The sequence below is a fragment of the Neolamprologus multifasciatus genome, chromosome 14 (genome assembly GCF_963576455.1).
Source record: "Neolamprologus multifasciatus chromosome 14, fNeoMul1.2, whole genome shotgun sequence".
Lineage (NCBI taxonomy): Eukaryota > Metazoa > Chordata > Actinopteri > Cichliformes > Cichlidae > Neolamprologus > Neolamprologus multifasciatus.
In genome coordinates this window covers 15,205,390-15,222,133 of record NC_140452.1, presented here as the reverse complement: position 1 = coordinate 15,222,133, position 16,744 = coordinate 15,205,390, and the positions used below count along the sequence as shown (strand labels likewise).

Genomic DNA, 16,744 nt, shown 5'->3' with positions numbered 1-16,744 from the left:
TGAAAGTTGGGCAGCACGCTAACGTATTTTGTCCACTCTGTGTGCTCGTGAGGGTCTAACCCTTTCACTCCTTTGATTTTTTCCTCGTATCTTTTCTTTGCCTTTTCATCAAGTCTGTCTTTGTACGGTCCGGCATTGTTCTCCTTCGTTTTGTACATAACTTTTTTGGGGGGCAAAGAAAAAGCAAGAAGGTATTGGAACCGGAGAATGAACGTTTTGCGGTGCTGCAAATGCTTGCATTTGATGCGGTACTTGGATTGTTTTGCCACGAGTTACCGGCATGCAATGCGCGAAAGTCACGTGGTCTGTCAATCTCTATAATCATACAAAAATAGTCAAAAGGTCCATGGGTAATGAATACTAATTAAGAAGACCTGGCATCCTCATATTTAATGGAACACAAGGTTACTACAAAAGGTTAGATACGATTTCAAGCTTCAGACTACAACAAGTGAAAAATCATTACCTTTTCAGAGAATGTTTTGTATGGCCGGAGCATCGGGTGAGTCTTAGCATTCTCATCTAGCACCTCTCCATACGTCCAGTTGTTCTGAATCTGAAAAATGATTTAAGCAATTATTACAAGCAACACTTTAAAAAACATTATTGCTTACATTATTCCCTTATTACTGACCTTTTCAAAAGCCCATTTATCATGAGTGTGTTCTGCATACTTGTTGATGAAAGGATCCAGTCTCTCTGGGATGATAGTGCTGAAAATTTAGTCATATTTACTGTTATTCAAATAATCTAATATCTAAACTTAACTTCAGAATGTCACTATGACTTTATAGAAATTACAGTGTAGTTTCATGTAAGATGTTTATATGTGCCTTTTCAGTTACATTCATAACTGCACTTGAAGATTTGAGCAACACTTAAACACACACACCACACTCCACAGAATGCACAAGCTGTCCTATATATTAGGGGTGCAACGATACACAAAATTCACGGTTCGGTTCGGTTCGATACTTTGGTGTCACGGTTCGATATTTTTTCGATACAAAAAAAATGTTCATGCCTTTTTATTAATTTGTCATTTATTAAATTTTCACGGCACATTCTGCACCACATCTCTGTGCGTTCATCATTTGTTTGAAGCCAGCTCACCTCCTGCAACCACTTTTCCGAGAATACGTGCTTCTTTTGTGGTTCGGACTCCTTCTGACATTTCTTTGGAGGTGGAGGAACATCACAGTAATTGCTTAAAGGAGCTTCTTCGAGATCTTTAAGAGTTCTAAACAAATGTCTGTCCTCCTCCTGAAAATCTTATCTTGTGCAGGTTTTTATTTTGACAGCTAATGCGCACCTGCGGACCACTTATGTGCAGCCCTGGTTATTTAGCTCGTCATATTGCAGCCACAGAAATTCTTTTGTCCATGAAACCATAAAGCTGCACTTTCTTTTTGCCTTATAGTCTGATTTGTCATAACTTTTCCGTTTTGTCACTTCTTCACCCTGACCTGTCTTATTTGGCTCAGCAGAACTAAAATATATATCCTGCTGCTTTTACACACGCACTAACATAACGCTCAGCGATTCTCTGCGCGATCAACCTCTCACATGTTTAAGCTGCGGGAGATTTCACTTGTCATGTTTGCATAGTAAGCTAACGATTGATAAGACGATGTCAGAGGAATTGGTGCGCAAATTATCATCACTCACCAATCGGTACTGTCGCTCTCTATACACAGTTCACGCGATTGCAAAGTGAAAGCAAAAAACAAGCGCAAATTCAAACGCGATTTCAGTATGTCACATATTGACAGTGGCCGATGCCAATGACATAATTACCCAGCTACATTTCCGAAAGAATGCAAAAGCATTGACATATATTTTTCCTTCCTACGATAGGCCGACGGGCAGGGCAGAGATAGATTTTGGTAGCCCGACTGGAAAAAAGCCCCAGGAGTAGGACGTCGGGCTAGCGATTTTGCGAGCCCTGTATCTGATTGAGGAATCACTCATCTTTGGAAAAGAGAGTTTATTATGGAGAAATGTCTCTTTCCAAAATAAAAGCTATACTATACGCTTCTTCTGGGCTATATTCTCAGCAGCATATTAAACATATCAGGTCCCCATAAGGAGAATCATGTGCTAACGGCTGTCTAAATGACTCGGGTAAAGCTTGTAGCATGCGTGCTTGTTTTTGTCTGCTTCCACTTGTCTTTGCACTAGGATGATGTCGGAGTAAATGTGCAGTCATATTGGTTGTGTTCCCACTAGTGCTGTCAGCGTTAATCTGAAATGACGTTAACGTCACAACACGGCAAATCTCCGTTAACGAGCTACCGCGGATCGCCTCATGAGTGGGGCTGGAAGACGTCAACACATTAACGAGCTAACTGCGCTAACACACTAGTTCCCACCAATTGAGCATTGCTGGCACATCCAACATACTGTTTTACTTTTGTCCATGACACGCTTACCTTCAGGGTCATACGTCACATGAAAACCAAAATAGTTCCAAACGCCAGATCTGAATGAGGGTGGGGGAGGTTCAATTTGCCATGTTGCAACTAGCCTAGCTTCTGTCTCGCTAGCTTGCCCTGTGCTCAGTGAATCTGTGTTCGATTACTCCGCCTAGGCTGCACTGTCGAGCGCGCTCAACACAGACAGCATCGTCAGAAGGAAAGTTGATAAAATAAATTAAAAATGTTGTATTGTTCATACATATGCATACCGAACCGGAAGCACTGTATCCAACGGTTCGATATCGATACGAGTATCGTTGCACCCCTACTATATATATATATATATATATATATATATATATATGTGTGTGTGTGTATATGTATATATATGTGTATATATATATATATATATATATATATATATATATAATATATATATATATATATATATATATATATATATATATATATATATATATATATCCTATATATATATCCTATATTTCCACCAAGTACCTGCAGAGGGTCAGGCAAGTCCTGAGGAGTCAGTTGAACGGTAAGAGCAAGATCCGGGCCATCAACACAAACGCCCTGCCCGTGATCAGGTACCCTGCTGGGGTAGTAGGCTGGCCAAAGGAGGAGATGGAAGCCACTGACATAAAGACAAGAAAGCTCCTTACCATGCATGGAGGGTTTCACCCCAAGTCCAGCACCCTGAGGCTGTACGCTAAGCGGAAGGAAGGGGGCCGGGGACTGGTGAGTGTCAGCACCACAATCCAGGATGAGACAACGAACATCCAAGAATACATCACGAAGATGGCCCCAACTGACAGCGTGCTCAGTGAATACCTCAGGCAGCAGAAACCCAAGAAAGAAGAGGGAGACGAGGAACCATCATGGAAGGACAGGCCCCTGCACGGTATGTACCACCGGCAGATAGAGGAGGTGGCTGATATCCAGAAATCCTACCAGTGGCTGGACAAAGCTGGACTGAAAGATAGCACAGAGGCACTAATCATGGCAGCACAAGAACAAGCTCTGAGTACAAGATCCATAGAGGCTGGGGTCTATCACACCAGGCAAGACCCCAGGTGCAGGCTGTGTAAAGATGCCCCAGAGACAATCCAGCACATAACAGCAGGGTGCAAGATGCTAGCAGGCAAGGCATACATGGAACGCCATAACCAAGTGGCCGGCATAGTGTACAGGAACATCTGTGCTGAGTATAACCTGGAAGTCCCGAGGTCAAAATGGGAAATGCCCCCAAGGGTGGTGGAGAATGACCGAGCTAAGATCCTGTGGGACTTCCAGATACAGACGGACAAAATGGTGGTGGCTAACCAACCGGACATAGTGGAAGTAGACAAACAGAAGAAGACGGCCGTAGTGATCGATGTAGCGGTTCCGAATGACAGCAATATCAGGAAGAAGGAACACGAGAAGCTGGAGAAATACCAAGGGCTCAGAGAAGAGCTCGAGAGGATGTGGAGGGTGAAGGTAACGGTGGTCCCCGTGGTAATCGGAGCACTAGGTGCGGTGACTCCCAAGCTAGGCGAGTGGCTCCAGCAGATCCCGGGACTAACATCGGAGATCTCTGTCCAGAAGAGCGCATTCCTGGGAACAGCTAAGATACTGCGCAGGACCCTCAAGCTCCCAGGCCTCTGGTAGAGGACCCGAGCTTGAAGGATAAACCGCCCGCAAGGGCGTGCTGGGTGTTTATATATATATATATATATATATATATATATATATATATTACTGCTGAGTGACTGTCTGCTGCTCGTCAAATACATTATATTGCAATGTTGACCCTTATGGAGTGCCAGGACTGACATAATGAATTAATTAAATACACCATTAAAAATTTTATTAATTGTGGCAATAATTGATTAAAATTGGAAATAAATAAATAATTAATTAAATGTGTCAAAAATATTTATTTAATCAATTATTTCCCATTTTAATGAATTATTTAAAATTATTGACACATTTAATTAATTATTTAATGGTGTATTTAATTCATTAATTAATTCATTATGGCAGTCCTGGCGTTCCATAGACCCTGTGCTAGCTTGCATATGACAAATAAAACTGAAACTGGAAACAATCTTTAAAAAATCTGTTCAAATATGTAATTATAACTATCCGTCACTGACAAGCTACACGTTGACTCTCTTCCAAAAGCAATAATGCACTAAAATAACATCAAACAGTCTTTCTTTCAGTTCTCACTTGGTGGTCTCTACTGGTTTTGGATCAAAGTTGCCTTCAGCATCCACAGAGGCCTTTTTCTCAGTGTGAGAGGAGTAGCTGGCATCCACATAGTCAGGGGGGATGGCTCCAGCTATAGCACAGAGGCAGGGCATGGCAATCTTGAAGAGCTCTGCATCGAATTTCTAGAATTTAAATTCATATTAGAGAAGCCAAGTTAGTAATTCCTCAACTTAAACGATGTGCACTTATGGAAGGTTAACAACATCTCCCACCTTGTGTGCCAACGATTCGAAGATTCCCCAAAAGAGTTTTCGAGAAAGATGCAGCTCCTCCTCAGAAGTCACCCCAAAGTTCGCCCATCCATTTGGCAAGCAGTAGTACTTCCAACAGCGCTCATAGTGATTGGTCAGCAGCTGAAGCAATTCAATTAATATGTGATATAAAAATTAGATTATATAAACAAACAAACAGAACACTGTTACACAGAAGACTCACCTTGAGAGGCATCTTTGCATATTCATTGAGGATGGGTACGTCAAACACCAGCCGTCTAAGCAAATGCTGCAGCATAGAGGGTCGAAGGTATCTGTGGAAATCACCGTAAGTTTAAAACTATTTGAAAAGGCGCATTTCAGCATTCACTTCAAAGTTTGTAATTTGTTGTGAATTTGCTGTTATCATTAGATCTTTCTTGTAAAAGAGATAATGTCTCGAAAACCTCCCCAGGCTGAATAAAGGTTAAACAAATAGAAAATAAAGGCTTCCTTTTCGGAGTTATTCAGCTTGCTTATTTAGCATTTGCTATACAGAGAGGGTTTTTTTAAAATACTGACTTGCAGAGGGACATAAGACACTCCTCTATAACATCCCTCTGAGCCTTGGTAAGGGCTCGGCCACGAGACAGGCGATAAATTGTGTGGAGCATGGAGTCGATCATGATGGCCCGGTGGTCTGTTCCAGCAAACAATGGAGCACACTTTGTAAGAAGAGGCAGTACAGCCGAACAGAGGTAGCGGTTCAGAGCCAAGGCCATTTCAGTTGTGCTGAATGCCACCTAAAATCAGAGAAGACAAAAAACTGCTTATACTCACTGCATTACCTTAAGGACAGACCGATACATTATCTATATCAAAGGGAATCTATAGCAAATTACATCAATATGCAGACTTTGTACTGAAGTCTAGAATTTACAGAAGGAAATTTTATCTGTTAGGTCTGTGCCTTTTTTTTTCTCACCGTATCGAGAGAAGCTGCAGCTCTCATGTCAGGCAAGAAGCCAACCTCAAGCACATGAAGCAGGAAGTCCTGGTTATCAATACCGTACACTCTGTCGAGGAAGAGCACCATGGAGGCCTTGTGGTCTGGCACAAAACTGGCAGACATCTTGGGCTCAATAATCTGGCCATCTGTGGTTAGATAGAAAAAAAAACCCTTTATGAAGTAGGGCACCACATTTTGTAAATTATTACAAAACATCCATATATCAGCACAACTTTTTATCCAACCTTTGCCATATGCTGGAATCTGCACAGGTAAGCTGATTACTCCAACCAGGTCCTCTATAGGCACCAGAGACCTCAGGATGGCCCTGATTCTTAGAGCTTCACCCTTACCCGCTTGGATCAGCTACAAATAAAAAAAATGTAAGTTGTGCTATATGAAACTAACTCCTACAAATCAAACACCCACAGATCCACTCTTCCTGGAGGTTTGAGGGATAGAAATATGTTAAAAGCTGCTCTACTTACATGCATCTCTGGGGCACAGCGACCCAGCAGATCAATGAGAGCCGAGTAAAAGGACATGATGGCATTTCCCAGATGCACACGGTTCTCCTCGTGCTGTTCCTCGCCACCAAACCTGCCAATCCAGATAATGTTATTTTCTATAAGAAAATTTGTTGTGCTGCTGTGAAACTACACAGTGATTTGTCTAAGCTGTTATTTGGTGTTACTTTGTCAACAAAAATCTAATTCACTGCCACTGCACCAGCCCGTACATGAAGCGCCTGTCTTTCTTAACAGTGGGCCCATCTCTTGCCGGATCCTCTGATATCTTGATGGCCTCCTCCATTGCAGCCAGCAGGCCATTACCACCCTCTCCTCTCAGGGCTGGGCCAAAGCACTCAGGGCGACGGATGAGCAGACGCACCACAACGGTGGCATTCTCTTCCACACTTTCTCCTAAGGGGAGTAGGTTGTAGGAGGAGGTAAATATTAGTGGCGACTACTTACAAATCTCATCATTATATAATAAACAAAGCCAACCATTAACGAAGACAGCAAAGCGGAGGAAATCCAGGTATCTCTCTCCGCCACAAGGATTCCAGCCGATGTCAGGGTAGCCCTTAGACAAGAGCATTGGACACATCTGCAGTCCACAGCCTGCCAAGTATGTCACCACCTACCTCGTGTGAGTACCAAAAGGAGAGATTATCAGATAACAGTTCCACTACAGCCTTTTTTAAAAACATTTTTTCTCTCTAACCATTTCCAGTTCCTGCTCTTGTAAAGCCAAGGCCAGCTCGTTATTGTCAATACAGGAGGCTGCAGCCACATCCAGGGGTGTGGATCCACGCATGCCTACATAGGGATATAATCAGTGAGTTTATTCATTCATCACCTGGTATAAAGATCCCAGCACATTAAAACTCATTTAGAAACTTCTTACCTGCATGCTTCAGTGAGTTAAATTTTATTGTAATTGTTTCATGATTATTCAAAATAAAAAAGATTTAAAAATAAAATCTGTCCATAATAAGCCATACACAGTAAACAGTGTAACAGGGGACTCACCCAAGCCGATGCCGCTGTTCTGCAACAGGTAGCTCAGATGGTCAAACATAGAACGCTGGTTCTGTCGGCTGATACGGCAGAAGTAACACAGGAAACGACAGCAGCTGGTCACCATTTGGGGGAATCGAATCTCCTGGGCAAGAAAAAAACAAACATTTTTCTCAGATGCATAATGTCTGATGTGTGCTGTGTTATAAATGGCAGTCCTGGAAAGTAAAAGAGTTGAAGAAATCACAGTTACCTTCGAATCTCCTCCTCCACCTAACACGTTGACCATCACTTCCATCACAGTCTCATGCATACCCAGAGCTCTCATCAGATTGGGGTGTTGGTAGAACACCTTGTTATTCATGATATTTCTGAAAATAAAAAAACAGAAGCCATGCATCAGTGTTACATTACTTAATAAAATAACATCACATGTTCTATTTATAACTCAAAATGTAACAAACTAACTCTAAATTCCAAAGTATACACTATTTATCCCCCACACTAACCCAATGCTCTGGATCATAAGCCGCTCCTCTTCAGGACCCATCTGGACGATGAGCAGTGATCGGATCTGTCCCAAACACTCAAGTAGTTCCATGGTGTCCTGAACGGACACGGCATTGATGGCATATGCTTTGGGCAGTGCTCGGATCAGCTCGCCAAGACCATCGTACAGTCGGTGTAGAAGGCTGAACATCAGTCGCACCAGCTCAGGGTTCTGAACAAAAGACTCCTGAGCCCAGTGGATCATGGTGTGGGAGATCAGCTCCTGAAGGGTGCCTGGGTGAAATGAAGGAAGAGCGTGTTATAAACTCAATTTAACTCTTACCCTAAAGCTAAAAAGAAAATGCAGATCGGGTCCTTCAACTGTTTCACAGGTAATCTAAGTGTTAATCTTACTGGGTTTTGCTTCTTCCTCCACCTCTGGCTGTTCCTCCTCCTCCTTCTTCTTACGGAGGCTTTTAACCTTGTCTACCAGACTAACAAGTCTGCCCCTCAGTGAAGTGTCCACCTCCTCCTCCTCTGGTTCCTCCTCAATATGTATACCTATGGTAAAAATGTGACTACAGCATTAAACACCCATAAACAGCTTTTCACACCTGAAGAAATTCATAATTACACAAAAATGCTCACCACAGTGAAGCAAGAGGTCATTGTGGAATTCTGCCAGTGTTTCCCGCACGTCCTCGGGAACTGGAGAATCTTCATCCTCCAAGTGTTTGAAGTTCGTTAGCATAAGAACCTTAACAGAGAGCACATTATAGCAGCTATATCCGGATATTTTGTGTGTCTTTTGCTATAAATATGGTTTGTTTTGTTGTCGTCTGAACAGCACATGGGAAACTTAACAGTTTATCATCAGATCTCAAGAACTAATAATTAATTCATCAAGTACATGGTTTGTACTTAATCATTAGAATTAATCTTTAAATCCTTAAATCTGATGATAAACTGTTAAGTTACACTGTTCTCAGTGTAAGTTCTTACTTTCCAAAGATGAATATCAACTAAGAAATACCATCTAAATTAATTCAAACCTGGAGCCTATGAGACACATTCGTTTAGTGTGATAATATTAGTTATTACCTGGTCCTGTGGAGGCGAGCGGAACTCCCGGGTCTTGCGTGCAGTCTCAGCAGCTGACATGGTGAAGGCTCTCATTAGCTGGTTGTAACGGACACGTTGATTGCTCTTAACATCATGGACAAACTTGTCTGAGAATGCTACAATGGCTTCCACCCTGTGTCTCAGCTCGCAATCGCAGAAGTACTGCAGGAGTGTGCACATCTGAAAGAGCAAGGTGAGACAGGAACATAAGTTCTAATGCTTATAATTTAAAAAAAACAATTTATGATATGAGATCCTCTGACACAATTATCCACATCGGTTGTAAAACTGTAAAGCAGTCAGAGTTTAAACATCACAATGACCTGCAGTTTGACAGACTCTGGCAGCGTCATCTGTAGCAGTCCTTCCTCCAGACCCTCGTCTTCCTCCTGTGCTTCTGCTTCCACTGCCTCTGACTCCTTCTCTTCCTCTGCTTTCTCTCCATCTACTTTTTCTCTCTTAGTCTCTTCTTTGTCCTTTTCCTCCTCTTCTCCTTCTTCCTTGGGCTCAGCCTCTTCCTCCTCACCCTCTCGTTTCTCCAGCTCTTTTAGCTCCTCCTCTTCCTCATCCCCAACCCCTTCATCCTCAAGCTCGTCTTCGGCTGCTTCTTCCGATTCCTCCTCCTTCTTTTCCTCAATTTCTCCTTCAGCAGCTCCACCCTCTTCAGCTTCCTCCTCTTCCTTTCCACTGAAAACATTGGGATCGATCATCTTGAGAATGTGCTTGGTGTCATCATTATTGAAGATGCCCATAATAAGCAGTGTACTGATTAGCTTCAAGATTGGGACAAAGTGGAACTCTACACTGCCTCCTACTGGATCCCGCATGGCCTGGCTACCATCCAGCACAGCCTCTCGTAACATGTTAATCGCCTTTGTTTTCAGCTCCTATAGAAGCAAAATAACAAGTAAGTAAAGGCAGAAAACATTTACGATTTTTGGTTTAATGTACCTTGTCTCCTGTTTCTTACCTGTAGAGGAAAGACAGGACTAATGGTGTACAAATCAGGGTCTGTGCCAACAAAGTTGATGGATGAGAAATGCAGCTTTGGCCGTAAGCAGGTAGTGAGACCAACGCCAGGTAAGGAGTGGGCTTTTATTGCATCAGGATAGAGCTTGATGCTGAGGGTCTCTTCGGTCATGGGAACGATGAATTCCCTGTTGGTTCCCAAGCGTGCCCGTTTTGCTGATTCCAGATGAATGCTGATAAGCAGATCATAGAAGCCGCTGCGAAGAGGTCCAGGTAGGTAGGTGTTCTCAATAGCATAGAAAAGCTGGGATTCATCCACATGACTGCATAATGCATGAGCCACTCGGTTGTTCCCAAGTGCGCACACAGCACAGTAGAGCATGAGTGTATGATAGTGGAACTTCATCAGATCCTGACGCTCTGACAGCTCCAGGATATCAATACATCTGTGGAAAAAAAGTCAACTTCATTGCATTGCATGCATTATATGATCATGACAAATCTTTTGTAATAACTATATGTTAATCGCTCTATATATTTACCTTCCCTTTCTTAAATCACACTCTCATGATTAAAAAATGTATTTTTTGGTTTTCAGCTCTCTTAATGCGGAAAAAAAGAAAATAGCTTCTTCCTATGACATCTCTACATACATCGGGTATAACAAGTAACTGACATTTGCAATGATAAAGTTAAAAGATGTAAGGATTGCTGATCTGCTGCTATCTCAATTATTTATAGCAGGAATGTCATAAATGCTATATGAAAACTCTAAACTTAAGAGTTTTCTGCATCGACATTCTGTTTCTGACCTGTTCTCCTCTGGGATGTGCAGTGCCATCATGATGAGAGGTTCAACACACTCCACCATCCAGCCTAACCGCTCATTTACTTTGCCCACCTCTGGTTTGAGGAAGTGATTTGGCATACGACTCCAGATAACTGGAGTCAGCATCTGGACATCCAGCCTCGGGGGGCACTGAGGGACTGGATTGTTACGTTCACTGCGGAACATCGCAGCTGAGATAGGCATGATGTTCTGATATGAGAGATACAGTAGAGGTGAGTTTACTGTCATTTGAAGGAAAAAATTAATTCAACTAGATTTGAAAAATACAGAAATTCAGATGTGAAGGTACAGGTAAAAAAAAAAATAGTGGTTCATTTTATTAAAAACACCAAACATCATCATTAACACTAGGTTTACTATCCTGCGCAAATTTGCGTAACTTCCCTAAACCCAACACCCCCTAAAATTACTGGCTTTTTTATTTTCTGGTGCAAGTGCCGAGGTGTTAATCACCCCTGCTGAGATTTTCACAGGTCGTCAGCTTGTTTCTCCTCCAGCTTTTGTTGTGCAAACCACCCATTATCCTTGAGGCCTGGCACATTTGCATTTGCTCACTCAGAGTTGCTCAGATCCAAGGCAAGCCAAACCTCTCTGTTACAACTTTCAGAAATGCCTGCCGTATACAAAATATCCCACACATTGACTGACCTGTAAATACAAAAGACACACATTCACACCTTCCTTGACTCTCAGCACAGATCTTCCATTGTGCCATTGTCACTGTGTATGTGAGGGAGTGGCATTGCTTGACTACAGCACAGTGCTGTGCATAAAAGCAGACCAACCCAGGCGGGAGAATCATTTCTTGTTCGCATTTCTGAGAACGCACATCAGGATGGCCTCCGTATCACTGCCACGCAAGAAGAACCTCTCCGCGCAACAGGCTTTGGCCTTGCTTCAGGAAATGGACGAAGCAGATTCTGATGGAGGAGAGGTTTCATTTGTCCAGCAGGCCACTGATACCTCCTCAGAAGAATCTGAAAAGGAGACGGAACAAGAACCCAACATGCCTCCACGGAAGAGGCCCCGTGGTACTGGGAAGCCCAGCCAGAGCCACACGGCAAAAGACGGAACTGTGTGGGTTGAAGAGGACATTGGAATGCCCAGTGCAGGAGCAAATCGTTCGTGCTTCACTGCACAAGCTGGACCCACAGAGTCTGCTAAGGTTTGTCACTGCCATAGTAGATATGATATTTATATAAACCCATTTAGAGTGAGGTTCATGTAAATTTACCATTTTCTATTTGTTTATCTTCCGACAGCGCAAGATTACAAGTGTGCTCCAAAGCTTCCTTTGCCTATTAGACGTGGGAATGCTGCAGACCATCAGAGAGTGCACGGTACATCAAGCCCGCAGAACAGAGCCGGACTGGAGTTTGTCAGTTCATGAACTGATGGCATTCATTTCAATCCTCTTTGTAAGAGCAATCATGTGTCCTGTTGGTGCCATTGTGGATTGCTGGTCAGAAAAATTTCTGGTGCCAGTAATCAAAGAGACAATGCCCCGAGATAGATTCATTTCAATTATGCAACACCTTCGATTTGATGACAGGGACACGCGGGCAGAACGGGTGAAAACAGACAAATTTGCAGCGATCTCCGACATCTGGACACGCTTCAACGAGAACTGTGCTACGAGTTTCACTCCAGGAGAACACATGACCATAGATGAACAGCTGTTCCCTACCAAGGTTCGTTGTCCATTCACACAGTATATTGCAACCAAGCCAGACAAATTTGGGATCAAGTTCTGGATGGCCACAGACTTGGACACCAAATATGTCTGCAGTGCATCTCCTTACTTGGGAAAGGACCCCAGTCGTCAGAAGGGAGAGAGGCTGGCAGAGAACGTGGTCATGAAACTGATGGAGCCGTTTTTGGATGATGGGAGAAACGTCACAACGGACAATTTCTTTACTTCACTGTCACTGTCGCACAGACTGCTGCAGCGCAAAACAACGTTACTGGGCACGGTGAATAAAGTCCGGCGTGAACTTCCTCAACTTGCAAAAGATACTGCAAAGCGAGAGGTATTCTCCACTTCAGTGCTTAGAAGTGGCGGTGTCTCCTTGACAATTTATGCACCTAAAAAAAACAAGACTGTGTGTGTTCTAAGTTCCATGCACCAAGACGTGACGATCGGTGACGACAGAAAGAGGAAACCCAACACGATAACAGACTATAACCACATGAAGGTATGTGAATGTGTGTACAATTTTACACCAGTGCTACAATGTTTTCTGATGTGTGCTATACAGGCCTATAGAAAAAAAACATATACTCATGACTCTCTCTCTCTGCTTTTACAGTGTGGTGTAGACGTGTTGGACCAAATGGCGCGGATGTATTCCGTAAGAGCAGCAACACGCAGGTGGCCAGTAGCGGCTTTCTACAATATGCTGGACCTGGCGGCGGTGAATGCCTACATTTTGTACAAGGCATGTACAGGGTGGACAGGCAAAAGAAGATTGTTTCTGAGTCTTCTAGCTCAGCAACTTCGTTGCCGATTCATGCAGCACAAGGAAATATTAGCACAGAGGCAGGATGCTGAAGCTGCTGCAGCTGCTGTGCCAGGGACTGTAAAGACAACGCAGTGCCAGGTGCAAGAAAGCTGCAACAGGAATCGCAGCAGGTTTACCTGTGCAACATGCCAGAAATTCACCTGTGCCAAATGCAGGGATGATGGACACTGGGTCTGCAAACGCTGTAAAGTCTGAAACACTTTGAAATAAAATAGACTTGTGTACTCATATATTGTGAATGTGTGTCTTTTGTATGTAGGTTGTAACACAGAGGTTTGGCCTGCCTTTGATCTGAGTAAACAAATGCCAATGTTGCACAAACACACACACACAAACACACACACACACACACACAGACACACAGCAAATCTGCAAGTGGAAAATCTGCATTGTCATTGCAAAAAAGTGGACAGTGCGAGACAAAAGCAGCTAAATAAAAACTGTACAAAGAGCACGGTATAGAAAGTGCACTATACAAACAATCTGGAAACAAATATGGACACGTGTATTCAAAAATATTGGTGTGTGTATACACACACACACACACATATATATATATATATATATATATGTATGTATATGTGTGTGTGTGTGTATACACACACACACACATATACATACACACGCATATATATATATATATATATATATATATATATATATATATATGTATATATATATGTATGTATATATATATATATATATATATATATATATATATGTATGTATATGTAGGTATATGTGTGTGTGTGTGTATAACTAGACTTTATGCATAATGCATATTATCTAAGGTGTGGCTATATAAAATACAACTGTGTATATGTGTTTATGGACAGGCATGCAATGTAGTGACAAGGATTGACAAGAACTAACATGGTGTATTGTACGCTGCAGGTAAGGAAGGAAAGTAGCCTTGCAGGGAAGGAAAGACCTGAATCTCTCATGGTTGGGGGTTGGGGGAGGGTGTCTTTGCACAACAAAAGCAGGAGAACAATGGAGCTGAAGACCTGTGAAAATCTCAGCGGGGTGCCAAGAGGTGTTAAGGTCGGGGGGAATTTACGCAAATTTGCGCAGGCCCGTAAATCTAGTAGTAGGAACTGCACCAGGGAAAAAAAGGCTCAGTAATTCTAGTGTTAATAAATGATGGACAACATCTGGTCCAATATTAAAAGAGATAAGTAGGAGAATTACAATGCAAGATTGGACCGTGCTCCACTCCCAAAGACCACCAACGTGGGTCTGACTTACATTACCATACCTTTATAAATTGGTGACACTTTAAGAAAAGGCAGCTGCAAAAAAGAGTGATAATCGTTCCATCTGACCTTGAGTTTGCCCAACTCTAGCTGCACCATGTTCTGACTGAACGGCTGAACAAAAACGGCAGGGAAGAGTTTGGTGTTCGGCTCCACCTGACAGAACGTAGCGTTGTCACATAGCTCATCAGGATACATTTAAAGCAAAGAATAAAAAACACAGATAAATCTATTGGACTTTCCCTTACCTGGTAGAAAGTATTAATCTCCTTTCCATTTGCCGTAAAAGTCATTAGACCTGTTGCCAGATCAACAAGGCAGCCAATCACCATGTCCTCCTGGCTAAAGCGGGTCTGCTGATTGCTGACCAGGTCCCCTCCCCACACCATGTAACAATTACTGTGCTTCATGCTGCAAAGAATGAGCAAGAAATACAGTTGCAATGAAACTCACTCCAGTTAAACTCATCTGTCTCAATTGAAATACTGCAGCTGATCCAAATTCTTTACAGTAACTAACAAACCAAATAAAAGAAGTAGATGTAAGCAAAATAGACCCTAACTAACTTTGAATTGTATTTTCTTTATTTTATTTTCGGTCATACACTGTGAATATGAATAGAGCTTCAAATAATGAGTTCAGCATATGTAAAAGTAACCTCATGATTGTATTTTGTATAAAATATGAGTTTTTTAAGAATAAGAAATTGACTTTTTGCAGCAGCCTGGCGAGGAACAGCAAGTCATGCAAAAGTGGGCAATTAGCATGAGGGGGTCTTAAATAGACACGAGCTTAAACAGATAATGAACTGAGAGGCTGCATCTCAAAGTAAGATCCATAATTTTTTTTTTCACTGTAAATCATGTAAAGCTGCTCTAATGAAGTCCCAGAACAAAAATATGGAGCTGGAAATAAGCTTGATGGGTCCCTTTATTAATTTAGGTGCAATGGCAAATTAATATGAAGGCATATTTAATTTGTAATTTCTTAGTGTTGTTTGTCTTTACTTCTATAGCATTTAAATAAACAAATCTAGCCTAAATGTCATTATATTAAATTAAGATTAAATAAATAATACATAAAAAAAAATATATTTATAAGTTTTCCTCAATGCTTGGCCAGCAATAATCAAAATTTACGCACGAAAAAAACTAACCTGTCATGTATGTTGCCTCTGTCATCTCCCACTGTGACAGTGACACTGCGGACCTTGGAGAGGTCAAAGTTTTGATCATACATGTGGTAATCAGGAGTGACCCAGCCAACCCAAACACCAGACGGCTCCTGCCCAGCAAAGATCCTCACAGAGTAGTAATACTAAAGACGGGGTGGGGGGTGGGGGTTGTGGGGTGGGAAGAAGAAATCATATTATTTTATTATCTACTGATTACATGAAAACTTAAAGCCATCATTCAAATTGACAAAATCTCAGGTAATAATATGTGTAACTGTAGCAAATAATAATGTGAATCTCACAGTAGTGGTATTTTGGATGATCTCAGGATCATCTCTGTCATCAGGGACCACGTCTTCCACCAAACGTGGCACCGTTGGAGGAGCAGGAGGAGGGGCAAGAGGTGTCATGGCTGCCTTCTTGGCTTTGGAAAAAAATCTGTTGTCCACGGAAGATAAATAACATTTAAACCAGCAACCATAACAGTCCAGAAGATTTTCATTATTTTGCAGTGACAAACTGACAAACTTACCCTCTTTTCTTTCCCTTTTCTGACATTGTGTCCTTCTCATTTTCCACGGAGATCTCCTTAGGCACAGAGGGGTCCTTCTTGTCCTCTTCCTGCTCCTTGCGACTGGCAGACTTTTTCAAAACTTCAAACTCTGAGTCAGGTTCTACCACTGCGACTTCCTCCTCAGGTATAGTAAGGGCACGGGTGAGAGGGGTGGTACCTGCCGGGATCTTAAAGGTCTCATGGAACTGCACAGGCATGCTGAGTCTAAGGAACATCATATCAGTGTTGGCATTCTGCGACCCAAACGTCTTGTGCGTCAGCTTCAGACAGGGGGCGCTGTCCACGGTCCCGTCAACACGGGAGACCTAGGAGACAAAAATAAAGAAATCACTCATTTTGAAGTTCTAACTTTATTAAACTTTACACATGTCTCT

General features: G+C 42.3%; 1 protein-coding gene across 9 annotated transcripts in view; it reads right to left on the bottom strand.

Annotated features, from left to right (window-relative positions):
- ryr1b (ryanodine receptor 1b (skeletal)) overlaps positions 1-16,744 on the bottom strand; it is a 72,435-nt gene that overhangs the window by 29,088 nt on the left and 26,603 nt on the right. For all 9 annotated transcript variants that reach the window (XM_085130879.1, XM_085130880.1, XM_085130874.1 and 6 more), the window contains 26 exons: positions 16,329-16,675; positions 16,099-16,234; positions 15,779-15,939; positions 14,871-15,033; positions 14,692-14,778; positions 10,807-11,033; positions 9,996-10,440; positions 9,349-9,912; positions 9,005-9,205; positions 8,552-8,660; positions 8,318-8,464; positions 7,924-8,197; positions 7,668-7,785; positions 7,427-7,559; positions 7,119-7,213; positions 6,899-7,034; positions 6,631-6,814; positions 6,380-6,491; positions 6,137-6,257; positions 5,868-6,037; positions 5,465-5,685; positions 5,127-5,217; positions 4,904-5,044; positions 4,650-4,813; positions 635-713; positions 467-556 (listed from right to left, as the gene is read on the bottom strand). In XM_085130879.1, the coding sequence (XP_084987005.1) occupies positions 467-556; positions 635-713; positions 4,650-4,813; positions 4,904-5,044; positions 5,127-5,217; positions 5,465-5,685; positions 5,868-6,037; positions 6,137-6,257; positions 6,380-6,491; positions 6,631-6,814; positions 6,899-7,034; positions 7,119-7,213; positions 7,427-7,559; positions 7,668-7,785; positions 7,924-8,197; positions 8,318-8,464; positions 8,552-8,660; positions 9,005-9,205; positions 9,349-9,912; positions 9,996-10,440; positions 10,807-11,033; positions 14,692-14,778; positions 14,871-15,033; positions 15,779-15,939; positions 16,099-16,234; positions 16,329-16,675 (4,716 nt within the window). The remainder of the gene's footprint in view (positions 1-466; positions 557-634; positions 714-4,649; positions 4,814-4,903; positions 5,045-5,126; positions 5,218-5,464; positions 5,686-5,867; positions 6,038-6,136; positions 6,258-6,379; positions 6,492-6,630; positions 6,815-6,898; positions 7,035-7,118; positions 7,214-7,426; positions 7,560-7,667; positions 7,786-7,923; positions 8,198-8,317; positions 8,465-8,551; positions 8,661-9,004; positions 9,206-9,348; positions 9,913-9,995; positions 10,441-10,806; positions 11,034-14,691; positions 14,779-14,870; positions 15,034-15,778; positions 15,940-16,098; positions 16,235-16,328; positions 16,676-16,744) is intronic.